At 37.7% G+C, this 12147-nt stretch overlaps 2 protein-coding genes across 2 annotated transcripts in view; one reads left to right on the top strand and one right to left on the bottom strand.

The window, feature by feature from the left end:
- Positions 1-646, bottom strand: part of RAD9B (RAD9 checkpoint clamp component B) — a 55116-nt gene extending 54470 nt beyond the window's left edge. The window contains 2 exon segments of the mRNA XM_072600479.1: positions 451-499; positions 501-646. Of these exon segments, the coding sequence (XP_072456580.1) occupies positions 451-499; positions 501-641 (190 nt within the window). The 5' untranslated portion in view covers positions 642-646.
- A 71-nt stretch (positions 647-717) lies between these two features.
- On the top strand, positions 718-11754 carry VPS29 (VPS29 retromer complex component). Its single transcript, XM_072600486.1, has 4 exons — positions 718-815; positions 6861-7052; positions 9879-10114; positions 11250-11754. The coding sequence occupies exons 1-4, from the start codon at positions 813-815 to the stop codon at positions 11365-11367; spliced, it is 549 nt and encodes a 182-aa protein (XP_072456587.1). The 5' UTR covers positions 718-812; the 3' UTR covers positions 11368-11754.
- The last annotated feature ends 393 nt before the right edge of the window (positions 11755-12147 follow it).

The raw sequence follows: 12147 nt of genomic DNA on the forward strand, positions 1-12147 counted from the left end.
GATTGAAATAACAGCTGTTATTATTTCTCAGGGACACACACACATGGATGAGGGAGGAAGGAATCAGCTACAGGATCATAATTTAAAGTTGGAAGGGGCCAGAAAGAAACAGAACCGATGTTCCCCCTCATTTTACATGGAGGGAAACTGAGGCTCACTGACAGGAGTGGACTTGTCCAAGGTCACACGGATCAAGGATAGAGGAGCCGACCTGGGATTTGAATCTGGACCCATTACTCTTCAGAGCTGGAAAGAAGTTTATGGGTCATAGTTCGTCCAACCCACTCATTCCACAGAAAAGGTAAACTGAGGCCCCGAGAAGCTAAGCCACTCCCTCAAGGCCCTACAGCAGGGCAGTGGCAGGGTCCAAGGGTCATTTAGCATGAGGGGGGGAACCTGAGGCAGCACCCCGTGGGGGCTGGGTCCCCAGGGCTCGGGGGGTGGGTGCACCTTTCACTTGGTGGCTCTTCATCTCACACTTCATCTTCGCCAAGGCGGGGGTCTGGGCTCTGCGGGTGAAGACCAGGGTCGGGTCCCAAGCAGACCTCTTCCGCGCGAGCGACGACGCCTCGCGCGTGCTCAGAATTGCCCTGGGCTTCCCGCTCTTTCCGAGTAGGCTCCACCCCCCGACTTCCGGCCATTCACGTCACCGCTTCGCGTACCGGAGAATCAAGACCTGTGCGGCCTGCCGTCGCCGCCTCGGAGCTGCAGCTCGTTCTCATTGGCCGAGCCTTCGGTGGGCGGGTTCCTGGGGAGGCTGAGGAAGGAGGTGGTGGTGGCGGTTGCTGCGGCGGAGCGGGGCCGGTGACAGGATGGTGAGAGCGGCGGCCCGCGAGCAGCCCCCAGGGAGACCGGGAAAGGAAGGGAGCGGGAGGGGAAGGAGCGAAGGCCGCGGCTGGCGGGAGTGGAAGCGGAGGGAGGACCCGGACCCGGCTCCGGCCGTGTCAGGCCCGGGCGCCAGAGCGGCGTGGCCCGGGGGAGCCGAGCGGAGGGGTGGGTGTCTCCCTCCTCCGGAGTCACGAGACCTCCGCCCCCACCCCTAGCTCGAGGGTCACTGGCCGAGGAGGCCCGCCGCGTCACGTGACCACTCACTAACCCAGAGTCACCTCTCCCTCCCGGGGCCTTTTCTCTAAAATGAACGGGCTGGGGAAGGAGAAGGGCCCGGCGGCCTTCGGGTCCCTTCCAGCCAGGACAGCCTCAAAATCCTGGAGGTGTGGTGTCCCCTTCCCCTCCCCGGGGCCTGAGAACTGGGGGACTTTAGAGATAATTTAGCCCAATCCTTCATTTTCCCGAGGGAAACCAAAAGAAGTAGCAGAGCTGAGATTCGAACCCCGAACCCCTCTGATTCCCAAGCCAGCTCTCTTTCCCTTGCTCTTCTCTTCTGGGTCTTATATTCACTCTGAAAGCCTTAAAGGCCTGTTGGGGAAAAGGTTTCAAACCTTTCACATCCCCTCCCCCAGAAGTCAGTATTTTCATAGAGTAGGAGCATTGGATTTGGGAAGATCTGGGATAATACGGTGACTCTGCTTCTTTCTGCCTGGGCGAATCCCCTTCTCACACCTTCAGTTTGCTCATCTGTGAACTAAGGGATTTGGGATAAATGAGGAGTTCTTAACCTTTCTTGTATCCTGAATTCTTTTGACTGTATGATGAAGCCTATGGCCCCCTTCTGAGAATGGTGTTTTTAATGCATAAGTTAAAACATAGTATTACAAATAGATTTTATTGAAATACAGCCAACAATTTTTTAAATAGGAACTTAAAATAGATGACTTGTAAGATTCATTCGATTTTTAAATCCTGGGATTATTGAGGATAGATTCATCTTTCCATTAGTTCATGCATCTTCCATTGGAATTGACCAAGGATTAAGCAGTATAAGTCAGTGGTTCAACCGTGGACCACCATAGGGTCTGTGGATCGATTTCAAAAAGTCCTTGAAGTTGGATGGGAAAAAAATGATACCTTATTTTCACTTGCTGCTAACTCAAATTTAGCATTTCCCTCATTATTTAAAAAACATTCTGAGAAAGCATCCATAGACTTTACTAGTTTGCCAAAAGGTGGGTCCGTGACACAAAAACTTTAAGATTTGTCTTAAATTGATGATTATAATAGTTGACAACTATTTACCACTTTAAGATTTTCAAAGAGTTTCATATACATTAACTCATTTCATTAAAATGTTACAATAAGTCCTTGATTTTTAGGGTCTGTGAGAGCAATCTGGATCTTTTTTCTTTGTATCAGTATGAGGTTAAATTGTATCCCCTACACACCCCAACTATAACTTGCATTTTAAAATTTGCTGAGATGTATGCAATCTACGTTGTTCCTTTTTGTTTTTAAGTAGATTGAGGATAGAATTGGGTGACAGAGTTTTAAACTCAGACTTAGTGGGACTTAATCTGAATTTTGGTTGTTACCTCCAAATTGAATTACATCTAAATTGCTAGAAGCTTTATAATCATATAGATCCTTTGGGGGTCTCAATTTCCTCTTTGTAAAATGAGAGTGCTGGACTAATTGGTAGCAATTTGGATTATTTCTAATGTTCCCCTCCTTTGATGCAAAAGGCAAAATAACATTGCACAATAACAATGAACAAGTTCTCTTTATGGGAGAGAGGAAATAAGAAATAAAGCATACTCATTTTTTCAGTCTTGAATCTAGGTAAGGATTATTACATCTGCAACTACAGTAGATTTGTCACATTAATAGAAAATAATCATATAGCATTTTTAGATAACTAAATTGGAACATCACTTTTTATTTGAAGCTTCTGGGAAGATTACCTTAATTGTAACCTTAACTAACATCTTTAAGTTTTAAAGCTCTCCATTTGCCACAGAGGATAGGGAAAATTCAGTAATTGCATACATACTTGGTATAGAATATCAGGATTTTGTGGGCAACAAGCTTATATTGTGGGGAAGATTCAACTTAGCTAGACAAATTTTCCTTGTTTTTGTTATCTTTCTCCCCCAGCTCCCCTCTCCCCCATCAAGACAGGAAGAGATTGTTTTATTTTGGCCTTTGTAACTCCAAATATCAATAGATTAAGTTGAAAAGTTGTAAATGCTTAATGAGTGTTTATTGGGATGGATTAGATTAGATTCAAAAGGTATTTCAGTTCCTTTTTTTCCTGGTTTTAGAGGAATAGAGACTAGATCTGATTTTACTGGTTTAAGGAACTCTTAGGTAAGGAAACTCCCTCTATCAAGACAGGTCAGCACCTTCTTTACAACATATAATAAAAGAGAATTGCCTAGGGCAGCAGTTCTCAAAGTGTGCTTCTTGCACCCCTTTGAGTCCCCAAGGTCAAAACTATTTTCATCTTAATACTAAGACCTTGTTTGCTTATTGAAATACCTCTTCTTTTTCCCACTACAGGTCTATGTGAGACTACATTTTCTTCATACTTTTACCAAAGCAATATATTGTTAACAGGTTAACTGTAGAGTAGATATGATAATCCAACTGTCTTCTGTTAAGTCAGACATTAAAAGTATTTACAAAAAATGTAAAACAATGCCACTCTTCTCAAAGTGTTTTCCATTAAAAAAAGGTGTTGTGTTAACATGTAATGAGTTTTATTATTGGTATTAATGAATTACTAAACATTTTTTAAAATTTATCAGTTTTAATTTCTAAATTTCTAATGTAATTAATATCAATAGGTATTACCCACATAAAAGCTCTTTGGGGTCCTTAATAATTTTTATAAGTTTAAAGGTCGCTTGAGACCAAAAAAATTGAAAACTGCTGACCTAGAGCACTGAATGTGTGTGACTTGCCCACAGTGACATAGCCAGAGCACTGTACTTGAACCCAGATCCTCCTGGCTTTAAGGTCAGTGCCCATTCCACTATGTAACACTGCCTTTCATCATGGTGTGCATAATAAATGATAGAGATCTGGCAACTATTAGAATGATATGCCATTAGTTCAAACTTACAGTATAACTAAATTAATACCTTTTGGAGGTATAATTGATTACTTAGCACCATGAATCTACAAACACAAGCTCCAGTTATGTGACCATTGATGTGAATATCTGCCATTTCAGATTCTAGGTTGAACCGAAAGCCAAGGGCAATAAATCTGGACCACAGATCTACGGGATCATTGAGGGAGAAGAACATGGGAAAGAATTTGTAGCATAGTCTTAAAAAGGGCAAATAACCCCCAGATCAGTTAAATAAGATTAGAATGGTTTCTTTTGATATCGTTTTGAGCATGGTGTGAGCAAAGCTGATTTTTTTTTTTACATTTTTCTTCATAACACTCAAAATTCATTAACAATTTGCATATTTATTTGGCTAAAGGTTTTTAAATTTTATTTTCTTTTGCTTTCTTTTGTTTAACATTGGTCATGTTTCACCCTTTTTTCATCCCCCTGTCTGCAATCAACTTCTTCATTCCAATAAGGCTGGGCACAGAGTAAGTTTCTTCTTGTAGCTCCTACTAACATTGGTGGTGGGTGACTGACTCAAAGCTATTAGAGCATCTTAATGATGCTTTTATTGTTGGTATTTTGTTCTTGGGTTTCTTACTGTATCTGTCGGGGAAAGATAAATGACTAAATTCTGACACCTTAACTAATTGGGCGTGTAGGCTGACGTTAGCACTAACTTCTATTTTAAAATACACTAGACTCTTGTTGTAACATGACTTGCTGAAATATGAAATCAGGGATACGGTGAAACTCATTCAAGGGCATTTTGTACCCAGAGTAGGAGAAATACATATTATAACATTGTTTCACCTGCTATGTCCCATATCGTGGATTTAGGGGATACTGTTATAACAAGATTGTAGTGTACTTCCCCATTACTTTGGGTTCATCTTTTTGTATAATGATGACACGTTTCCATACTGTTAACACCTTACTCTGCTCCAAGTATGCATACCTTGGGGATAATCCATTTTATAGCATATGCTAGCCTATTGAGGTCATTAATAAGGAAATTATCATGAAGACATAGCATTATCTTCAGTCTATTTAAGGTGAAGTCTTACCTAAATATGTATATTTTTGGAGTGTTAAAAGCATAGCCTTTTCTGGGGTTTTTTTGAGGAGTCTTGTTGTTTTTTTTATATGGCCATCTATTTTTTTGTCATTTCTTTAATGCCAGTGTTCCACATTAACTCCCTATGTATTTCAATCCTGACCTGAAGGGACCAACCACCCACTAAGGGTGAAGATTGCTTGGTCCCCAGAGACCTCTGTATGTTCTTCAGAGAGGGCAGAAGTATGCAGGTGGTTATTAGCCATTTGTGCATCAAGATCTGTGTTGAAACAATTCAACTGATTCAGGCCATTGAGTTGTTAATTACACCAACTAAAATGATATTACTTCTCTTTTTCAAAAAGAAGCTTACTTAACAAAAAATAATGGCATGGAAATTTTGTCAATCCCTGTCACTCTGCTGTCACTCCCATGTTCTGGTAACAGTTCATTTTGCTTTGTAGCCATTTTGATTTTTGTTGCATAATGAAATCCAGCTGCTTTCAGTGATCATTTTAATTTGCATGAATAACTAATTTACAAAGTTTGTGGTGACAAAAGTGTTTGCACACATCTCAAATCTATCAGTATTTTATGCTATGTTGAAAAGTTTAATGTTCTCTTTAACAACTTTAGAAATGAATAAAAAGTTTGCCCTTTTTAGAAATAGTTACGGGAAAAGGTGTGTGTGTGTCTGTGTCTGTGTACTTGTGTGCACACATATATATGGACACACCTATACATATATTCTTTTGGAATTAGGATATGAGAGGGCTGGACAGTTGGATTCCTTGCACTTCCTTGAATAAATTGATTTCGTGGCCCTATAGAAAACATCTAAGTTTAACCTTTCTCAAAGACCTTCTTGGCAGTATTTCATGAAGGAACAAAAGGAAATAATTATTTGTGTGTGGAACCTCTGGAAAGCCAAAATAAAATTGCCTAACTATTACTATTACAGTGATTATTAAAACTTTTCTTGTTATCCTAATTGAAGCCACATTGTAATTATAATCAATTCCTTTTGTAGATTAGTAGCTCAGCGAAAGAAAGTGGTTATTTTAGAAGTTAACGTACTTAGAAAATTGTAGAAAATGTTATTTTGCATTTGGGAATTATAACTGAGGTAAATAAGCAGATAAAACAGGAGAGAAAGAAAGTAAAAAATATAGAGGAATATGATATAAGTATCAAAGTATCAGTTTACCATTTGTGTGTTTTTTCATAGCCCTGGTATTAACAGATATTTTTGCACCTTTTCAAAGCATTGTTATTAGGATAAGATAATGAATAATCTTATTTTTGTCACCTTTTTCAGTGAGCTAAGAAGTCAATTAGGAGAGCTGCCAGTATTTAATTAATCTTCTCCTGTGCCATTTTTAAGTCCTTTAAAAAATGCGCAAAATATGGACATCATGTGCTACCAGCTTTCTTGTAAATTCAGGCTTTCAAAAAATACCAAATTCCACAACTAGGAAGAATGAATTTTTACTCTGTGCTTTTCATCTTCAGCTTAGTATAGAGTGTTTCAATTGGAGCAGAATAAAACTCATTTTATTCACTGTATGAGGAATGTGTGCACTGTGTGGGCACACCTATTGGTGTCAAAAACAAAACCAGCTTAATTTGGAGCTGAAGAGGAGCAATGAATTCCTTTAATGGTAATTTTGTATTGAGTAAGAATGATTTTCTGCTTTCTCTTGAATTCTTGAATGTTTTTATTGTTTTATTTATGAAAGGAATTAAAGGAGAAAATAGGTCTATGACAGATGCTTTGTGTTGAATCGTTTTGTCTCTTACAACATTTTGTTTAATATGTTATTATTTCACACCCTGACACCTAATAAGTTGGTGTTAGTATTAGGAGATCTGCACATCCCCCACCGATGCAACAGTCTGCCAGCTAAATTCAAAAAACTGCTGGTACCTGGAAAAATTCAGCACATTCTCTGCACTGGAAACCTTTGCACCAAAGAAAGTTATGACTATCTAAAGACTCTAGCTGGAGATGTTCACATTGTTAGAGGAGACTTTGATGAGGTAACATATTTTTACTATTTCTTTTTATCTAGTTTTTTGGACATAGTTTTGATTAAGCTATTTTTTTTAATTAATGTTGACTAAAAATGGTTTTACTTTTATTTTTCCAAATTTGCCATCATTTCAGCTGTATCTAAATCAGATGGTTCTGCCAGAGAGCCAGCCACGCTCTAGTAATGCCAGGAGTGCCCCCACCCTTTCGTGGAGCAGTTGTATGCCCTTTGGCAAATGAGAGACTTGTACTAGAAAATCTGGGTCTCTTCTGGCATTTATATCTCATGATTCTGATGGGAATAGTTTGGATTTTAGATTTTTGGAATTACCGATAATCCATACATACATTTTCCTCATATACAATTAAATTGGTGGCATGAGTAACACAATTTATTTGTATCAAGGGAAAGTGTTGGAAGTGACTAATGACAGCATCAGTGAACAGCCTGAGTCACGCCTCTTTCCTGTTGGAGAAAAGGTGGCAGAGTGTAGAGGTGCAAAGGAAACCTCGCTAGCCATCATTCTCAGCGCCATGCCATATGCAGATTTGGTGCCAGCTCTGTCTTTGTCCAAGTTATTAATAAAGAAAAATGCTAAACAGAATTGGGCACAGCACAGCTCCCTGAGGCACTCCACTGAAGACCTGCTTGGTCAGGTATTGAACCTTTTATGACCACCCTCTGAATCTAGTCAGTCAGTTCAGAAGAGCTGTGGTTGTACTATCATCTGGTCTACAGTTCTAAATCTTTTCAACATGATTCTTTGTAATCATGTTTTTTCTATTCACTAATAACTTTGATGATACATTCTAGCATTTTCCCAGGAATCAAAGTGAAGCACATTCACCTATAATGTAGTTTGCTAATCCATTCTCTTCCCTTTAAAAAAAAATTGGGACTTTTATTCTTTGTACCTTTGTAACATTTTTATCCCTCCATATTCTCCAGTCTTTCAAATGTTAATGACAATCATTTAGCAATCACATCTGCCCATTCTTTTACTATGTTATAGGCTGGGCCTGACTCAAGCTAGTCCTAGATAGTTTTAGGTCTGAAATTGGAACAAAATGAGACACTTGTAATCAATCTAACAGTTAACAAAAGGTTTACTTGGCCATCGCAGAGGAAAGAATCCTCTGGAGCAGAGAAGCGATCTTTATCTAGGCTTTATCTTTGATTCAGTTTGAGTATGTGTCATCCAAGTTACTGGTCTTTGGTCACAAACTAGAAATAGCTACAGTTCCTTCTTCCTTGGCTATTTTATGTCCGGACATCAGGAAGCTACATCAGTGTCCCCAGTTTTAGTCCCCTGAGCCAATTAAATCTTGATGTAATTATATTACCTTTTAAGGAAAAACTGAGCTAATTTACATGGGGAAAGGGAAGGGGTATTAGAATATTGCTGCCAGCACATCAGCCAGTGTATAATTCATGTGAGCCAGATGACCGGAACGCATCATCAAGGATAGCTGAGTGCTCTTTGTTATTATCTCACTTACGTTGACTATCAGTTCTTTATTAGCTCTGTTTGTTGTGGGGCTTTTTTTCTCCCAATCCAAAAGTCCTCCCTGGAAGAAAAAACAGAAGCAAAATGAGAATTCATCCACTCACTGTTTTTATCATCATCCCATCTGCCTAAAACAGTGGTCCTATTCCTTTTTGGATTCTTTTCCTCTCTCCCTCCCACTTTGTATGACTTTTTTAAAACCTGTTTTTGCCCTGGGCTTTTCTTGCCAACCTTACTTCATTCTGAGCTTTAGCATCACATTTTTTTTAATCTAGTTAGTGAGTTGGTTAGTAAGTTGTCTGTGCATTCATATCAGTCTCTTAAGAAAACTCATTTTTATTCCTCATCAGAATTTATCCCTTTGTACCTTCAGAATTTCATTCTGAACAGTTTCCTAACCCTTCTGGGTTGACCTCCCTTGTAGAAAATTAGCCCATTTGTAATATCCTCTAAACCCTTTGAAATCTGCTAAATCTAGTGCATATCAAAATGAACTATGCCCAGCTTCCTTCTCCTGTATCACAAACTCCAGCAGAGATTGCTTTCTCTCTCCAAGCTTTCAGTCATTTCCACCCTAGCAAGCAATTCTTCCCTGTTAGTGAGAATCAAATCTAGGATGGGATTCTTTCTTTCTGGTTCCTTTACTTTTTGAAGAACTAAGTTATCATTAAGGTAAGTCCTAAAGTTATATTAGATGTGCTTTTGGCAACTCCAATATATGTGTGGATGCTTAAAGTTCCCCATTACTACTGTATCTTTTCTTTGTGCCAAGCTTGTGATATTTCCTGAACTCACCTCATTGATCTGCCTCAGTTTTTTCACTTGAGTGTGAGTTCTTAATATACAATGTTACACCATCCACCCTTACCCCTTTTTACCTACCTTGTTTCTTTTGAATAAAGGGTGCCTATTCAGAGCCATAGCCTGGTGGGTCTTATCCCACCAAGTTTCTGATACCTGTGAGGTCAAATTTGTCTTAGAGTGAGTTTAATAGAGAAAAAGACAGTGTAACCTTTAAGTTCACTTTTCTAAATGATTTGTCAACACTCTGTGCTTTTTCTTGGAGACATCCAGCATTACAGACTAATTTCTGTTAATCAACAAACATTTTTAAATGTTAAAAAATTTTTAATATTTTAAATATTTAACTGTTTAAGCAATAAACAAAATTTATTTAGTGTCTAGTATGTGAAAGGCAATGTATCTAAAATTAATATGTTAAGTAGGAGGCATAATACTGTTAATTTATTGAAAAACAGCTGGGTTTTTTTTAAAAGTCAGTACTTCTAAAATGTATGTGCATTCTATGTGTTTATTTCCTATTAGAATCTGAATTATCCAGAGCAGAAGGTGGTGACTGTTGGGCAGTTCAAAATTGGTTTGATCCACGGACATCAAGTAATTCCATGGGGTGATATGGCCAGCTTAGCATTGCTACAAAGGCAGTTTGATGTGGACATTCTCATTTCAGGACATACACACAAATTTGAGGCCTTTGAACATGAAAATAAATTCTACATTAATCCAGGATCTGCCACTGGAGCATATAATGCTTTGGAAACGTGAGTAATAATGTTATTTTTGATTCTCAGTGCTTTATTAGCATTTACCTGAAACTCCTAAAGAAGAAAAAAATATAACCAGTTGCACAACAGTGATCCTTCTTTGCTTAGAAACTCACTTTTCCTTTTTACAAATTGCATTTTTTATAAGAAATTTTTATTGATATTTCTCCCAGGATCACTTCCATACCTTCTCTCCCCACCCCCCAGTAAACTATTTCTTATATCAAATAATATAAAGGAAAAAAAAGAAAAGAAAAAAACTGCAAAAGTAACCAATACATTGGGGAAAAAAATCTAAAAAAGTATGCAACGTACCACATCCATGAACCTCTGTAAAGGAATAGGGAGGGAGTGTCTTTGGGGCCATGCTTTGTTCTTTGTAATTTTACAATGTTAATTTTTAATTTTCTTTTTGTGGTTCTTTCCATTTACATTTTGTATATTTTTTACTTGGCTCTGCTTAGTTCACTCTGCATCAGAGACTTACTTTTCATACTTCTTATATTCATCACATCTGTTGTTTGTTATAGCATACCAATAGTCCATTGCATTCATATACCACAATTTGTTAGCTATTCTCCAATCAATGGATATTTACTTTGCCTCCAATTCTTTGCAATCATAAAAAGTGCAGTTATAAATATTTTGATTTATATGGGAACTTTCTTATCAATGGCCACCTTGGAATAAAAACCAAATAGTGAAGTAATTGCATCAAAAGGTATGGACATTTCAGTCACTTTATTTGTATAATTCCAAACTGCTATAATGAGTCACAGTTCCACCAACAGTGTATTGGTGTGCCTGTTTTTCTGTAACTTCTCTAACAGCTTTGCAAGTTTTTCAGGTATGAGGCAAAACTTCAGTCTTGTTTGGATCTTCATTTCTCTTATTAGTGACATGGCATATTCTTTCATATGATTGTTAATATTTTACAGTACTTCTTTTGAGAATTGTCATATCCTTTAACTACATATATGTTAGGGCTGGTTACCTTTTTTTTAATGTAAGGATTCGCAACCAGATTTATCACTGAATACTATTTCTAACTTGTTAACTTGAAAATGTGAATTTATAGTAATAGTGCTGTTTTAAATATAAAACATTAACATAATTTTTTTCCCTTTTCCAGAAACATCATTCCTTCATTTGTGTTGATGGATATCCAGGCTTCTACAGTTGTCACTTACGTGTATCAGCTAATTGGAGATGATGTGAAAGTAGAACGAATTGAATATAAAAAATCCTAAAATAGGCCTCTTGGTGATCTTTTTGGTTCCATTTTTCCTTGTTCAAATCAAGTAATTAAACATTCAGAAACCACAGAATTGTGACATTTTTAAAGTATTATGCATTAAAAACTAATTATCTTATTTGGTATACATAATTTGCTACAAGCTTATTGTAAACTATAAGAATGTATTTAGTTTATAGGACATGATTTCTAAGGAATAACTTGTAACACATGATAAATAGATGTATGTAAAAAAAAAAAGTTTAGCTGTGTAAATACCTTCAAAGTTAACATTCAAGACTTCGTTACCAACCTAGTGCATGAATGGAAGAGTTCCAGACTGCCTCCCTGTGTACACCGTCCTCCTCTTTATACTGTAATAAACACTCACCTTTCACTTGTCTGTCCTTGATAACGTGTTTTTAATATTCAAGCTTGAAACAATGAAGGACCAAATGAAAACATGGGCAGAGACTCCAGATCAAGGGGATCTTTACAATCTCTTTGAGAACAAAACCTGTATGACATGACTCACAAGAGTCTCTGGTTTCTCCATGTGTGGATATAATCACACTTTCCTAAAAAGATGTTTCTGAAAAATTACGTGCTGATCAAATTTGTTAGTTGCGTCTGAAATTTTTAATCTTCGTTCCTCAACAGCTGAGCCTTTTCCAGTAATTAGTGATTTGTAGAAAACACTTGCAGCAGCCTTAAGATGTTCTGATTTAAGGACGTCTATGGCAAATGTTTTTGTAATGCAAATTATTGCCTTCTATTTAACGGGTTTCTATATGAG

Source organism: Notamacropus eugenii, chromosome 4 (genome assembly GCF_028372415.1).
Source record: "Notamacropus eugenii isolate mMacEug1 chromosome 4, mMacEug1.pri_v2, whole genome shotgun sequence".
Lineage (NCBI taxonomy): Eukaryota > Metazoa > Chordata > Mammalia > Diprotodontia > Macropodidae > Notamacropus > Notamacropus eugenii.